The sequence below is a fragment of the Brachionichthys hirsutus genome, chromosome 15, assembly GCF_040956055.1.
Source record: "Brachionichthys hirsutus isolate HB-005 chromosome 15, CSIRO-AGI_Bhir_v1, whole genome shotgun sequence".
In the NCBI taxonomy this organism is placed as follows: domain Eukaryota; kingdom Metazoa; phylum Chordata; class Actinopteri; order Lophiiformes; family Brachionichthyidae; genus Brachionichthys; species Brachionichthys hirsutus.
Window position 1 is genome coordinate 4671325 of NC_090911.1, and position 17306 is coordinate 4688630.

The following is a 17306-nucleotide window of genomic DNA, read 5'->3' on the forward strand; positions in this document are numbered from 1 at the left end:
GAATGAGGTGGCCCTCCACAATGATGGAGGAGGTGGGGCATACATTACCATAAAGTATCCCTACATCAATCCACAACTTCCACAATAGGGCCTGTCATTGAAACAAATCAGTCTCTCATTGGCAGTGGCCCAAGCCTTGCAAATTCAAATTCATTTCACCTCAGAAGAAGATTGAAGCAGGGAGAATTAACTTGGAATCCATTTCTAATATTTCACAGACAATTTGGGAGGCCCTGAAGGGGCTACTTTATGTTTCAATGGGGGATATAAACAATTTTATTGGGATGTATTACATTACACCCTGAAGAATGACAGCATTGGCTACAGAGCAGAGCAAAAACAACCTTAATTTCATCGCGACATAGCCTGTTGTAAAGACGCAACTCGACAACAGTCTAGATGTAGAAATAGCCTAATTAAAAGCATTATGACTGTAAAATTTGTGTTATTAATGATTATATTTATGATGTGATAAATATATTATGACAAGATTTATGAAAAGCAAACTAAAACTGACATCAAACCATGGATATATAACGATTTAATTTCCCTCTGGGATTAATAAAGTATTCTGTATTATATTGTATTTCTAGCAAGGAAAGGAAACTAAGGCCACATTCAAATACCACTAAAGTGACTTATCTCTGATTTTTGCCTTAATTTAACACAAATCGTAAGATTTTTTCTGTCTAAAAAAAACCTAATCTGTTCAAACTAGGTCAGATTAAGGTATCATGTAGTTGTGAATGTGAAACGTAACCTAATCTGGTCCAAGCCAACGATCGTTAGAAACTAATGACATCAATAGAAACAGGACCAACTTCCTGACCTTTATTTTTTTTTGTTTTAAAGTTCACATTTAAAACATTTTCCTTCTTCTCACGTGAATTAACATAAAACAGAAAAGTCATTATTTTCCTGTATGATGTTATGTGCGATGTAATGTAAGATTATTATGCTGCGTCATGATACGGAACATATCAGAGTAGAAAGAGACACTTTCCTCTCAGTAGACATCATGGGTGAGGCCGCAGAAACTGTCTCACACTCAATTTGCTCGCTTTCCCGTAAATTGTAAAAACACCTCATAAACAGACAAAAAACAACAACAACGACAGACGGGTGCGGTTGTAAAGTCGAACAATCGGGAGTCACATGGGTCGTAAGTCGACGACCCCCTGTATGACCAAGTAACAAGCTGACAGACATCTCATCTGTGAGCCACATAATTTATAAGGGTATAAATTATGTAAATAGTCACTTCATCATTACTGTCACAGAGAGAAAGAGGATCCAGATTCACAGAGAAAAACTTGAAAGAGACACATTGGTGGTCGTGTGTGTGTGGGGGAGAGGTTCTCTTAATGAGCATCATCAGTTAAAACTATGGTGACATTTGAAGTAACAAATAATGCCAGGTCTTAAAGTACATAAAACAGGATGCACATTTCCCCCTCGTATAAGCACTGCTGTGGTGATTTGCAGACTAAAAGCAATCTCAGCATTTACATTTATTTTGATAAATGCACATGAGAAGGGCATGCTAGCCAAACTTAACCGAGAGTGAAGCGTAATTTGGACAACACACAAATAATCAGATTCAGATTCAGACAACTTTATTTATCCCAAGGGGCAATTCAGTAAATAATAATCACGGTCAATGTATCTCATTTTATCATGACTTTCAATACATTTGCAAAAAAAGTATTTAATATTGCCATCATTGTCTACTGTACTTAACAATGAGTTCATTGTACTCGTGTTTTATTGGGACAAAGTTGATTCTATTTTTGCAAAGACCAGGAACATTATTGTTTAAAGGCATCTGAGGCAAAACTGTATGAAAGCAGTGCATGTAATCTTATTAATCTTGATAGACTGTAACTGTCTTGGAACTGCAGGAAAAAAGGAAATAAAGGTTCCCTGTCAGCTCAGGCTACTTCACTTTGAGGTTGTTGTTTAATGAGTTCTTTGCTCATCTCTTGTCTGGAATGAGAAATGCTGGAAGCTGTCATGAAAAGACGAGTTGTGTTAGACATGCAGAGCCTGTTACCACAGTAACCAAGATAAACGACGGTGAAGCAACACTCAGAGTGAAGAAGAAGTTTGGTCTTGGTCAAACTTCCCATTACATTTTCAGAGCAATTCGGATACCCGTCTGGATACAAAAAAATCTGGATTTTCCCATTTACTTATCGGTAGTGGAGGCTTTATAAAAAAAATCATATCTTGTAAAATTGGCATTCAATTCACTCACCAAAAATCACAGTCATAAAGGGGTCCGATACACACTATCATGCAAAATGTCTTCTGGATCTGATTTAGAATGAGGTCAGGAAGAAATATTGATTTTTAACATTGAAAACTCCATTTACTGATTAAAAAATCTGTAAAAAATAAATAAATAAAAAAATCAACTCTGATTCACTTTTACTTTTCATGGTTGGTGTATAAAGATACCAAGAACAATTTATAACCTTTAGATGATCCAGATCTCCATGTGGACGGTGCTCCAAATATGAGAGGAATGAGCTGCTTTGTATAGGATTGTGCTCTCCGAGTGCTTTTCTAATTAGTTATATATTTCTTTAATACTGGTATAAGGATTAAAAGGGTAATTTAGAACCAAGCAGGTCATTTACAAGATTATTGATTAGATTCTGCCCCAAGGCTGCCTTTGAATGCAAATGTATTACTCTATTTATATTGCAAAGCACACATTTTCTTTATTTTCATTGCTATAATAGTAATATCTTGGTATATTCAAGAAGTAGCCAAAATTATTATTATTATTATTATTATGTATTTTTTTACATTCTCATTGCTGCTTAATTAAGAGATGAGAAGCTGGAATCTCAGACACCAATAACAAAACAGAAAATCAAAATTATCCAAGAAAGAATTACCCCATTCGGGGTCCAAAAAAACCAATTCCTGCAAACACACACACAGGCATGCGGGTTATATGACCAGTAACAGTCATACAAGTCAACCAAGAGCAGCATTATTTCATCATCTCTAAGAGCATTGTTACCTCTCGCTTGCAATCAATGGGAAAGCTAGAGATACTTGTTGAGCTCAAGTGTCTCATTGGTGACTTGTTTGGTTAATGGATAATACCAATTATTACTGGGTTGTACTGTACATGAAAAGTCATTAAAACTCAATGATACGTGTCTTTGTAATGATTCAGGGTCATAGAACTGAACATGCAGCCAATCTCTTCCCTCTCGAGACCCAAACAAAAGAAAGAAAAGGCCTCTGATTTCAATATTGCAAGGCTGAAAGCAAAAGCATCACACCCCAGAGGTCTCTGGAAGCCACATCCTCCATCAGCAGTCTACCTGCACCTGCTGGGCCCTGTGATCCACATTGTTGCTGGTTTTTAATTAAGTGGAAGGTCAAATCGCATTGCTCTTTTCTTCAGAGAGCTGCTGCTGTCTGCATGGCAGAAGAGCTGCACCCAGTCATTAATTTTATGGAGCAGAGACTATTGGGAATGGTAGTAAGATGCTCTCACACATAGCTGCTATGAATGTGGGCTGGTGTTCAGTCGACTCTATTGTGGATATTAAGATTCATAGAGAATGTATAAGGAAAATCATCCTTTGTTTCTAAAGACCTGAAAAGCTATTTTCAACTCAGCTGGAAATAATGTTACAGATAATGGCGCTTAAATCTGGTGTACCTGTGTGTCATTGAAAACAAATGATGCTGGTGTCACTCATGACTTTTTTTTTTTACCAACACCTCCTCACATCACAATGATAGATAGATCCGAAATATTCAATAAAAATGTCCAAATGTCCAGAACGTCACCTCACCTATAACAAGAAAAGGATTAACCTTCTTCAAGGCTGAAGAAAACAGTTTATTTTACATTTTATTAAACAGAGTCCATTTTATTAAATGAGTCCATGAAAACAAGACAAGTTCAAATGACAGCTAAACAAAATGCTGTTTAAAGCTAAACTGGGCTTAATTAGCCCTTTATGGGAAAATTATTATCTATTTAATACATATAAAAAAATTAAAATGCAACACATCTCATATTCAGACGTTCAATTATGTGGAGCCGAACATAAATCCTGGGGATATATACTGCAGTCCTGCCAAAAAGAAGGTGGTCAAAAGCTCCACACACTCTCAATGTGCCATTTGTTTCCATAGCATACGTAAAGGTCAATTATCTGTAATCTGAATTATGGAGCCAAAGCTGATGAGATGAGGAGTCGCCTGATGGACAATACAGTGATGAGTCTGGTTTCAAGGCACTGTTGCTTTTTCCTCTGCTACCATGGATCAGGGGTGATCAGGTCTTCAGGTTGATTCCTCTGTGATAGCAGTCTTTTAAGGCAGATATATCTTCTGCTCTTGTTTGCATTGTGCTGTGACACCAAGGATGTCCTCGCATCTTTCCTTTCCTTTCCTACTAATGTCAGTTAATGTATTGACCATGCAAGGTGCCCTCTGAACAGCAGCATCAATCTGTGGCTGCACATCCTGTACTAATAATTCCGCTCTTCTTGTGGCTAAAGGGGTTTTAATATTTTATTTTCCATCTAGGTGTGTTTCAGAGACAGCATCCATGCATTCTGTTTCCCCAGGTCTTCTTGTGGTTTTTCATGAATCCACTGTAACAGGGGAACACTCACATGCCCTGCCTGGGATTCTGTTGCCAAGTTTTGTTCGTGTGTGTCTTAAGCGTAATGATGACAGGTAGATCTCTTTGCAGGTAGAATAAATGCATGTTTCTGCCACCTCTCTGAAGAGCCTCTTTCCTTTGTTTGCTTTTCTCACTTTTATAGTGGCATTTTTTGTGTATGCCGTATCCCTCTGTGTTTTGCTTTGTTAAACACCCTGTTCAAAATCGGGCATCAAAAATCATTAAAGTATTACAAACATTCAATTTGCACACACACACACACACAAGAATCTAACTCAGCTCCTGTGTGTGAGGGTTGATCTTCATAACTGTTTCATGATGAGACACAGTTGGCTGATTAACATTTTGTATTATGGGAGCAACATCTGAGGCCCCTTCCTGGAACACTACTGAAAAATGACCTGACCTGACATTATTGGGTGTAAAACAGCCACTCAAGTGTATTTATTTATTTATTTAACACCTTTACAGAGCATTTAGGCCCACATTAAATCTTGAATTCATCTAAAAATATGTGAATCATGAATGAATGAAAGTACTTTTTGTTAATGCAGCCATATGTTTATACCAGTTATTAATATTGGTTGTATATGATGCTATAGCCATAAAGAACAGGCTACAGTTTCCCTTGTTTCCCGACCGTTATCAATCATTTATGTCAGCTGTCCCAGCAAGGCCAGGAAGTCAATTAGAATGGATGAGATTCTGGCTACAGCTGTCATTTCTCTGTCTCATGTTCACCAGCGATTATTGACAAGAGATCTAAAACTCCTTCCACTCCAATAGGAGAAATCTTCCCTCGGAAGCACTCTGTAAAAACAAACGGTCATGATATGAAACCGTGAGCCGCCCGAACCCCGGGAGACGGCTTGTGTGTCAGATCCACTCGTTGATTTCCCCTGCCCCCAACTGTTCTGTGTCAACCCATGATCTCAAGAAGCTGATGTGATTTATTGTAATCTTTTACCCTCTTTGGATTAAAATAAAATAGAGCACTTTATCTTTGGAATACATGTTGTACAGTATATGAAACTGTCATTTCTCAATGCAAACAACAAACAAAGCCCGTTGTGTTTCTGGCAGATTGCTGCTGTTAGGTTTCTCCTTTTTCCCCGGTTCTTTTATTATATCTCGTGTTGGAGGTGTTTATTCAATAATGAGTCAGGATTATAAAACGAATCAAGTTTACTGAAGGTATTCAGTAAGTACAAAGCTGGTAAGGAAATACAGCGCTGGACTCTCCTACAGACGCAGAAGCGGGACTCTGTAGAAGAGTCCCGAATGTTCTACGGCAGTGATCTTTATAGTGGGCATGAAAACACCCTCCTCCCAGGGGGTGCTTACACCCTCCTCCTGGGATGGGCCGTTAGGGCCCTAACTTATTCCCATCGTGTATCAGTTACAATGTGTGATACTTTATATGTGATTCATCTATGTCTGTGATTACCTCAGAGTATGTAGAGATAAAGAAACTAAGAGTGTTTGTGCAACCTGTGTATTGTGAGCGTGCATGCATAACTCAAATATCTAACACTCCTCTGTGGGCAAAGAGAACCCTATCTTAAATGAACAAGGTTATATTCTGAGAACATGCAATTTACTTTCTGTTCATTCCTGCTTGTTCTGAAAGCACAAGAGAGACTCAAACCGCAACTGACTTCGTTCCATTTACAGACATCTGGGATTCCTCCATGTGGTCAGAATTGGTTGAGCGTTGAAAGCCGTCAAACTGTCTTTCCTTTCCTGTCAGCAGCATCTGTCAACGCTGCAACAGTTCGGTCTAACGAACCAGCTCTATTGGTCAGGAGGGTTTTCTGCCTGAAATCTCCCTCACCACATACCAGCATAACTAACAGAAGAGCAAGAATCATTTATCTCTCTCTCTCTATCTCTCTCTCTCTCTCTAGATCCCTGATTTGTCCTCAATTTAAAAAAAATCTCCATTTGTCTCTCATAGTAGCAAAGGTGAACTAATTTGCATCACTACTGCCTCTGCAGGGGTTAAAACAAATAATAACCTTTTTGTTTGTTTCTTTCTTTTTATAAAGAAGACAATAATGAAGCTTTCTGAAGGCACAGCCTAAGCCAGATAACCCAGCAGGATTTCAATTTATTGCTGTCAAAAATCTTTGAAAAGGGAAAATAAATGCAGGAGCAAGGGGCAGACTTGGTGTACCCACTCCAAAGGGTGCTGTGTCACTGGGTGCAGTGCGATGCCGATTCACATGTCTGTTTATATTTATTTATTTATTCATTTTTGTTATCTTTCTGTCTCAGGTGCAAGTGCAACTTGCATGCCAACAGCTGTGTGTTTGACAAGGGAAAGCTGGGCTGTGAATGTGAACACAACGCCACAGGGTCAGACTGCAGCCGCTGCAAGAAGCACTACCATGGAAGAGCCTGGAGTGTGGGCTCCTACCTTCCCATACCCAAAGGAACAGCAAATATTTGTAAGTATCAGTGTGTATTAGTATAGATTAGGTGCTGAAGCAAACCTCCCCATTTCCAGTTGGCAAGAAGAGACACTGGAATCTGATCCCAGTTCTCAAAGTCCTACCTTTAATAGGATTTAACATGGAAATAAATAAGCATACAGTATAAACAATTGAACACCATTCCGTTCTTAGAATCTCTTAAAACATGACTGTGTTAATTTCCACAACACAGGCGGTTTACTAACTGTACTGATGTAAACTGTGAGATTAGCCACACAGAGTAATTTATCTATTTAAGTTACCTTTTTTATTTATTTATTTTCTTTCATGATAGTAATTTGCAAGGCCGTCGTAAAAAAGATTTTCCTTGAACAATTGCCTTTCATTAATGTCATGCCACGACAGTGAATTTTGCAACTCCACCTCGATCCAACATGTGCACCATCTCTGGATACGTTTTCTGCCTGTTGTTGTTATACGTCTGAGGCAGAAAGTGCATTATCCTCATTATAATCTTGGATGAGAGTTGAGTCACATTTATCAAATTCCATGCCTGAGGCATTGGGCTCATTGGCTCAATAAATCTAATACAGCCTCTCAGGGATGCGGTGGTGGACGGCCAGGCAAAGCCAGATGGTGGAAGATCTGGTGCTCCCTTCACGCTGATTCAGCCTTACAGTCAGGAACACCCGTGGCAGCAGTCTGCTTGGACCAACAGAAAAGTTCTCAGATGCGCAGTTTGAATGTCTGGTTTCTCAGACTCTGTGCTGAGATTAAATTATATATACCGATGATGGCATTACTGTTAATCCACTGATTTGTGCAGCAACAGTTATTTTTGTTCTTGATCATCCTTGATCTATGTTGGTAATGATGACATGAACTACATTATCACAAGAGACATCTAACAAATTGGTTGTGAATGTTTGAATACATGCAATGTATGTGTGTGTGTGTGTGCATGCATGCATGATGCCCATGCAATATTTTTGCAAGTAGTAGGCTATTTTATTTATAGGAGCTCTAAGGAGATATTGCTGGATTTACACTCAAGACTCTTTTTTGTTTTGTTCCCTGCACTGTGGCGCTCACTGCCAGATTGACAGTTTGTTATTAAAAAATTCAACACTCGGTCACATCTGCACTGAACCGATGAAACCGAGGTTTAGCCATATCAAAGGCAATATTAGCCCTTATTTGGCAGCGGCATAAATGAAATAATGATGCACATGGAGGTGACAACAATATTGCCCCCCCAGGTGTTGAATGAACAAACTTTTGTCTTAAATTATTCCTATATCTCTCATAAGTACAGGTTCCGTAACATGGCTTTATCCATTACAGTGTTCCACAGTTGTCTACACACGTTTCCTGAAAGCATACCACATGTTCCCATAACTCAAGTCACAAGTCCAACAAACAAACACACACAAAATGCTAAATGCTCCAAATCCCCTGAAAAATGGATATTTGCCCCCGTTTTCTTTATGGGAACTTTTGACTATACCTCCAGCAGTGCATTTGTGAGGTCACACACTGATGTTGGACGAGAAGGTCTGGCTCGCAGTCTCCGCTCTAACTCATCCCAAAGGTGTTCCATCGGGTTGAGGTCAGGACTCTGTGCATGTCTGTCCAAGTTCCTCCACACCAAACTCATCCTTGTCTTTATGGCTCTTGCTTTGTGCACTGGTGTGGTCATGTTGGAACGGGAAGGGGCCATCTCCAAATCCATCTTTTCTCATGAAATTAAACACATTGTGTCTTGCTAAAACACAAGTTGCACAAAATCTGCTCAAATTCTCAAATGAAAGCTCATGTGATGCAAAATGCTTGCCACAGGCTGCAACATTTGAACACTAGAAATCAGAAGCTTCTCTTCCTGCTGCATTGCTGTGTGCTCTTGCCAGCAGTTGTTGTGACAGTTCCAAACTAGTAATAAAGTGATGAATGGAGTGCATAAAATAAGAACATCTCAGTGAGATGTAATCACAGATAAAGTTGGAAAACTGAAAGAAAATTATCAGAAATTGCAATTATTCTAATGATATGATAAGCTGATTGCAGTACTATGATACATGTTTGGACAAGACACCACTGATATGTATGTTTTAGACTAAGGTTGCAATGAGTGCCAAAAATCAGTTCCAGCTTATTCACAAGAGCAGTTCTGTTGCTTGTAAATATATTTTCTTCTTCTTCTTTTCCTACCCACAGCCTCTAATTTCCACATTGACAAATTATGTTATCTACTCTAACCCAGCATTTCAAGGATAATATAACAAACCCTGCATGGATTGCAGAAACTACCCTATATGAAATTCTGATTGCAGTTGAGAAAATACATCTGTTTATTTCAAGAAGAAATTTAAATTCTGATTTAAAAAGCCTCTCCTTGATACTGAAGACTTTTCATTCTGACATTTCAGCGCCTGCAGACCGGTTATTATCATTAGATTTGAGTGAGTGTTGGATTTTGCAGAGGGCAGAGCCTCGGCTGCTGGTAATCAATGCACACTGTTCGGATTGTTGGTAGGCTTTGAAAGGAATTATTGAAAGGAAACTGCACGTGTCACATTTTAACTGAAGAAGTATTTTGCTCTTTCTACAGGCATTCCCAGTAACCATGGGCCAGCGCGTAAGTTGATCAAGCTTTTCAAACTGGCATGCTGTTCTCCCCTGGTGGTGATGTGCTCCTCCTTTGTGGCCATGTTGGTGCTGTACATTATTGTTCACCATTTCTTCCCACTGTTGAAAAACAGAAAAGGCATGAATGTAGAAGACTAATTCCTTTATGAAGGAAAATTAACCTGTGCATGATTTGAATACTCATAATTGTATATAGAACATTCTTTAAAATGAACCACAAGGAAACAGGGATTTTGTCATCCCATTGAAAATCTTGAATTGTACAAAGCTTTGTTTTGTTTCAAAATTGTGAAGTTGTTACAAATCATTTAAACTTGACAAGCTACTCAGTTTTGCAAATCATGTTTCATGTTTTCAACCCTGGGAAAAAAATGGAATCAAATGGCTTATTTACTTGTATTTCCATTCAGCATTTAAAATCAAATTAAATTAATTAAAATATATAAAAAAGTATGTTTTCATGAAACTTAATTTTTTTTATTTAACAAAAATGAAGACAAAAAATGGATTCCTTAATCAATATATGCTGCATAAATGTACAGCATGGTTTGCAAAATGATGGGTAGCATTAACTATATTATTTGTTGATAAGAACAGATATGATGAGGAACTTGCTGTTTATTGTACATGTACATGTTTGACTGAGTATCAGAGGGCACTGCGGAGATTGCCTTTGGCTCAACATTTTTAATATTTGCTCTTAGTATGCAGCCATTTTCTCCAAGTCAGAGAAAGGAAAATCATTTTCTCTGACAATCCAGCTCCCATCAATGCATCTTTACACATAGTGATGCCCGAAGGTGGCTCCTGGCTCACAAATGCAGCTCTCACACCCCTTTATCTTAAAGAAGATCCACTGATTTGAGTTGCATGCACACAATTCTACATTAGTATATTTATTAATGGAAAAAACAAAATGACCCCTGCTAACTAACATACTATTGTAAAAGAAAGAAGAAGATAAAACGCTATCTGCATGCTGTCCCTGTGATTTAGCCACATAGCAGAGTACATTATATGGCAACTCAGTGTAATATATAACTTTTCCCATTTTTACACAGATCGAGCAAATGCTTCATCACTTGGTGTTGCAAATCGTAACCAAGGTAGGCTTATAGGCTTTGTAATTTGAGCATGACATTAATAATACAAAGAATACATTGCTTGCATTTTAATCGGCATTATTTAATTAAAAGGGTAATGTAATATACAGTGTATATATATGTAGTGGTACAGTAAGCAGGAAGTTGTTTTCCCAACGCCTGCTTCCATCATTTATACTGGGTCATACAAAACAGACCATTTGTTTTGAGAAAACTTTGGGGAATGGACCACATGCCTCATGATCACAGAGCCCACGGCCTCCTAACCCTTTAAATCGTGATCATCCATTATGGTCTCTTGGGGTAAGACCCTTCTGCCACGTTCAAAATAAAATGGGGAAAAAAGGGGGAGGGAAAGAGAAGGATAGAAGATGCTCTGGGGGAGGGGGGGGGGGGGGGGGGGGGTATGTAGATTGATCTCCAGCTATCTCCCTCTAATCTTCAGGCCCAGATGTTCTGTGTTGTGGGCTGCAGCTGCACTGCAGATAGACAGAAGAAAATATTGAAAGAGGACATTCAGGATTTTCACAATCAACGAAGGACATGTCACTCTCTCTCCTCTAGAGTTACACAACTTGTACATGTTTTTATGGGAAAAATCTAGAGCCAAAGAGGAGGTGGTATTTTCTTTCGTGGATAATTCATATTATAAATAAGGAAATTATATAGCATTTGCAAAAGTCTCATGTAGGTCCGCAGTTGACAATAATTTTTAATATTGGGTAATTTTGAAATATTACTAAAAAAAACAAAACACAATATAAAACAGAAATGTGACATCATTAAATGTTTTACTGTTATCAGTCATGAAACCAACAATTTATGGTAATATAAAATCAATAATAAATAAATAAAAAACGTCTCCGATTTCTAGAGCTGGAGAGAGAAAAGTTTTGTTTTTGTCAAAGTAGTTTCCAATCAACCAAAATTAATTAATAATAATTTTATTAATAATAATAATAATAACATTTATTTTATATTGTCAATAACAGTGTCTTTGTAACATTTATGGTAAATTAGCGTGTATTCGGATAATGAATATACTAAAATGTTTTTTTATTTATTAGGATAAATAGTAGCAGTATTTAAAAAGAACCCAGGAAATATATTTATTAGCGAGAGGTGAACTGGGGTCATGTAATGGCTGGGGCTGATTGATGATGCGCTGCAGCTGGTGACGGGAGCAGGTGACAGGGATCGACTGATTGCCGAGTGGGCCTGTGGAGGCGGGGCAGTGGGTGTGGTGAGCGGCACAGCCGTGACAGCTTTAGTGCCTAACTTAGCTTAGCATTAACAATAAACAGTTAGCATGACAGCTAATAAGAATCATCAGAGACTCCAGGAAGACACTGAACTAGTTTTCCAAGCAACTTATGCTGCATGTAACTCTCCATGCTCTGATTCATAGTTTCTACATTTACGTTTAGTGTGGACCCTAAACTTCACATTAATCAAGAAAAATACTGTTTCCTAAAATGAACCATACACCCGGACGACATTCTCTAGTCGTCCGGGTCGAACATGACAAACATTCACACAGACAACATGTGCTTGAGATACATGCAGTATTTTAACCCTGCGCTGTCGAGCGTTCACTGCGCTGCCTGTAATTTGTATTGAACTTCAGCCTAGAGTGGTGACTAATGAGGAAGCCTTCATGTTAGGTAATATGATAAGAGGCTGAGATCAAGTTTTATCCTGGCAGGATGGCAGAAGATATTGATTTAATGTAATTAAAGAAAAACTATTCCATCATCTAGGGGTATAATTATCATATTATGTAAATGTAGCTATAGCTTATTGCATTAATACATTTATCTTTCTGTAAAGGAGCTCCTCTTTCCAGGGTCTCTCTGGAAAAATATATATATTAGTAAAGTAATATTTAATAATTATATTAAATAGATAAGCTGATTTCTCACTGGATTTGATAGTTTGCAGTTGATAAATGGGACACAAATGTGGAAAAGATTGTGGGGTAGACAAAAATAAAGTTAGCAAAAATGTTTTTTATTAACTCACAAAGTGACAGCTTGTAACACAAGGCTAATAATAAAGTAGAACTAAAAAGCAAAACATAAATTCACAATGGAAAATGAAAATAATATATTTATTTTTTTAAAAGCAGTGAAGGGCAGAGCAATATATTTGACCATAGTTTTTTTTTTGGGGGGGGGGGGCAGTGTGGGTTGGGGTTAGTCTTGAAGGTTATAACTAAATGTTTCGACTACAATAAAAATGTAATCAGACAGGGGCAGTGGGATTTTACAGTGGAGTTAACATGTTCTATCCATGTCTGCGGGGGTTCTTTACGGGTTCTCCGACTTCCTCCCATCACCAAAAGCATGTCATGTTGAGGAACTGGTGGCTTAAATTTGCCGTAGGTGTTACTATGAATGTAGTGTAGTGTTTTGTTTTTGTCTTTCTATGTAGCCCGAAAGTCAGCTTTTGATCCAACACAGGATAAGCAGTTACAAGAAATGAGTGATAAAATTAATTCATCAAAGGTCACTCATCACAATTTGATTTGCATCAAGGATAACAAGCAAACAACATTTTGCAATGCTGCCATGACCTGCTGTAATTTCCTCTAAGTAAGCATTTTGATTGGAAGTTCTGTCACATTTACTCATATGATGCTATCACTTCAGTCTTTGTCGAAATCCATGAAACGTTGGACCCACAGACGCTGTAATATAAAGTCTTTCTGAGGGCCATGACTAACCTGAAACACTTGCACACGATATCACTGAAATCCAGTAACTGTCAGTCACAAAAGCAATGAGGACATTACAGTATGTAGTGGCCTTTGACAGGTGCAGTGATTATTTGTTGGGGTGACGTCAAAGCCACATCACAGAGTGGGATTACTATTTGTGCAGAGACAGAGATCCAATCATACTGAAATCTCTCGGCAAATACTACTTCAAACATGATTCCACCTGAAGGCTTCCTGTGGTAATTGAGTTGTGATCTCTTTATTCTGATAATGAGTATGAATGTATTCCTAATAGATCGATATCAATAAAACACTTTTTTTTTGTCCACTAGAGCAGAACAGTCTTGGACATTACGCCATTTGGTTATTCTTTTTTTTTTATGTCTTTCAAATATTCATGTTTTGATCTATTTCATGTTAGAGATGAAAATAATAATTGGAGAATCAACCATTTGCATGTCAAAGGTATAAATGGTAAGATGTGCCAGGTATCCATTCCACATTTTCGCTTTGATTATTTTCATCGTGTAGACAGCACAATTGCAGTCTCCCTTCCTGAGAGGGCCTGTGTCACAATACACTGGCATCCTTTATTCACCAATTTCACCCTATAATTGCTGTGGTTTGTTTATTCTTTTGTTTTGCGAGGATTATTAAATCCCTGTGGTGCCCCTAAAAATATCCATAAATCCACAGAATATCTGTCTGTGTTCATTAGCGGCCATGGGAAGGGTTTAAACAGGATGTGAGCTGCATTATCATATTCATGCAGAATCTGACGACATAATTTCTTCTTGCACACTTTCCTACACAGAAGTCCTTGGTTTTGCCCACCCTAATGTGTCAGCTGTGCTCTAAGGACACAGATCGATGCAGACAGGACAAGAAGAGGCAGCTTGTGCCCTCTGAACTTGGCTGCGGACGTTCTCTGCTGTCCTATCGCTGAGTGATCTATTAGTCACTGCTTCCTGTCGCTCCTGCCCCTTCTGCTTTGTCGTTGCAGCTCGGGTGTGTGACAATGCAATGCTGCGCTGTCAGAACGGCGGCACGTGCCACCACCATCAGCGATGCCACTGTCCACCCGGCTTCACAGGCGTCCTCTGCGAGAGAACTCACTGCCAGGGCTCCGGGGATTGCGATGACCAATTGTCTGGGCAGGCCTCCTTCAATCATCCCCCCGTTGGCCAACAGCTCACTCTCAACCTTGTATTGCTCCAACTATTGATTATTTCCTTTTGCTGAGAAACCTGGACAACTACCCATCGTCCAAACAGAACCCTAAGAGCGCATACGTTGAGACTTACCTCTCAACTGTAAGGACAAAAAGACAAACGTTGTCTGAACAATGTTATAAAAATCCAATATCAGCAACAACTTTGTATTTCCAGAGCCACAGTGGTGAGCGACAGTATTACTCGTGCAACAGATTCTGATCGGTTATTCTGAATAAATCTTGGATTTAAGACTTGATGAGGTCACTGCTGTTCATCACGGAGGAATGTGCACGCAGTGATTATGTCATCGTTCCTTCCTTACTCCCCCCCCCCCCCCCCCACACACACACACACACTTTGCCCATTTCCCACCGATTCTCCCCATATGCTTTATTGACGCTGGTGAATTTTACTTTGCTGAATGGTGTCTGTAGTTTTGCCAAATACTGCACATGTGTTATTATTAAGCCCTGTGACCAGTATGTATCAAGTACTTCGCTTTTTCATTTTCAGAGGCTTTGTAGTCATGTTTCAGCTCACCTGTATGGGGGGAAAAGAACAAAAGTTGTAACATACTATAATTGTATTTAATTTTTGTATAAAAAAATATTTTCATGACCACGTTTAACAAAAAAAAAGATGTATTACTTGTTTTCTATTGCTGCAGGCCCATCTTAGATGTGGACTATGAGAGTGTAAGGTTGTGTAATATTAGTTTTTTTTTTTTGCTTGTGTGGCATATTCTCTTTATTTTATTGACAAACCTGCACACAATACACCAAAGGTAAAAGAAAAACATGTCATTATCTTGTTGTTGAACTGTTGTAATTTTACTAAGTATAATATGACATTTCAGACGGACATGTAGAGTGTATTGTTTGTAGATACGTACAACCAATTGCAAAAGCTTAATGTCATTTTAAAGGAATATTTTAAAGGATTTTTCAAACCTTTTAATGTCAGTCACTGCAGGGAACACTGACTGACAATGATATTTAAAAAATATTCTCTAACATGCTTTAAACTATCTTTGGGCCCAGGAAACAGTAAAATCAAAAGTATTTCAAGTAAAAATCTCATCAACTTTATGTAATTCCTTTTTTTTTAAATGAGGCAATGAATGGCATAGCTGTTAGCGGTTGTCCAACTCCAACTTAATCATATCTAATCCTTGAATCATATGGGAAGAAGGAAAGGCGATGCATCCTGCTGTGGAAGTCTCCAAGAAATGACACATTCAGGAAATTAGTTTTAATTCACGTGGGTCAATGAATAAAAATGAAGTTGCACCCCACTGGGTAATATATTGAGCGCGACACCAATTTCACTTGAGAGATTAATTTTACTCCAGAGATTGCCATAAAACATCGAATTGTGTTGGCGCCTATTGTAAGTGCCTCTCATTAAATGACACTGTCAATGACAAGAGTACTGAATGTCTTTTTTGACAGTGACTTTTATTTGGATACAAAACCTTTGGAGTTAGAGGAGGCTATTTGCAACGGGGAAGAGGTGTTGACACATACCTTGCTATTACGGGGAGCCGTGGAGCTGCAGGGTGAGGAGAATGCTGAAACTCTAAAGACCTTGAGATAGAATTCAATGAATAAAAAATAAAAAACCTAATATAAACTTGCGAGCTGCATTAGCATTAAACCTTCATATCGTCGTGCAGGCTGCACATGGCCCGCGGGCCCGCGAGACTGTGACCCCTGGTTTAGATATTCTGCAACAATCACACAAACAAATGGATGGATATTTAGGAAGGGTTATTACCTCTACCTTCCAGGTAGAGATTATACAAGTCTAGGAATGAACTGTGAAAAATCTGTTGCAAGAGCATTAAATAAGTGTTTCTCATCTGACTGCTGCTTTATGACAAGTTAATATTCAGCCATTCATGCAGAAGGTACCATGCTGTCACCTGCTCATCAGGAACAATAATCATTCACACAATCACTCACATCAGTGCCACAGCCACTGGGAGCAAATTCAGAGTTCATTATCTTGCCCATCTAGAGCACTTTGACATGCAGACTGTAGGGGCTGGAGGTCAACCACCAACCTTCTGGTAAGTATTTGTTCTACCACTGAGAATCAGCAGCCCAAGATGGAAACTGTGGGTGCATGCTGAAGTATACACCCATGCAAAAGTATACCATATAGTATGGGCTTTAATGCATACAGCACATCATGTGAGGGTCATGTTGCTGTGCCTGTTTAATTGCCTTATCACCCACACCTGTTCTGCTTGTCAACCCAGGACCTGCGGCGTGCGGATTGGCTGCGGTCACCCCAGACACACCTGACACGGATTGAGGCAAATCACCACCAGCCCCCATAACCTCTGCTCCGCCTGCTGTTCCCCGTCGGATTATTGTTTGGTTTTTCGTCTGGTAATGCTGTCCGTCTCTAGCCCACTTCCCGTCTCTGTTCCCGTCTCGCCCGTGTCGACCGCAGCCAGTCCGTTCGCCAGGTTGTGTTTAGTTTTTTTGTTGTGTCTGTTGTGATTAGATTGGTCAC

The 17306-nt window shown here is 38.9% G+C and overlaps 1 protein-coding gene across 1 annotated transcript in view; it reads left to right on the plus strand.

The window, feature by feature from the left end:
• Nucleotides 1-14811, plus strand: part of LOC137904644 (netrin-G1-like) — a 35348-nt gene extending 20537 nt beyond the window's left edge. Inside the window, exons 3-6 of the mRNA XM_068748846.1 lie at nt 6944-7116; nt 9710-9736; nt 10809-10853; nt 14573-14811. Coding sequence (XP_068604947.1) covers nt 6944-7116; nt 9710-9736; nt 10809-10853; nt 14573-14811 — 484 coding nt within the window. The remainder of the gene's footprint in view (nt 1-6943; nt 7117-9709; nt 9737-10808; nt 10854-14572) is intronic.
• Nucleotides 14812-17306: the final 2495 nt, after the last annotated feature.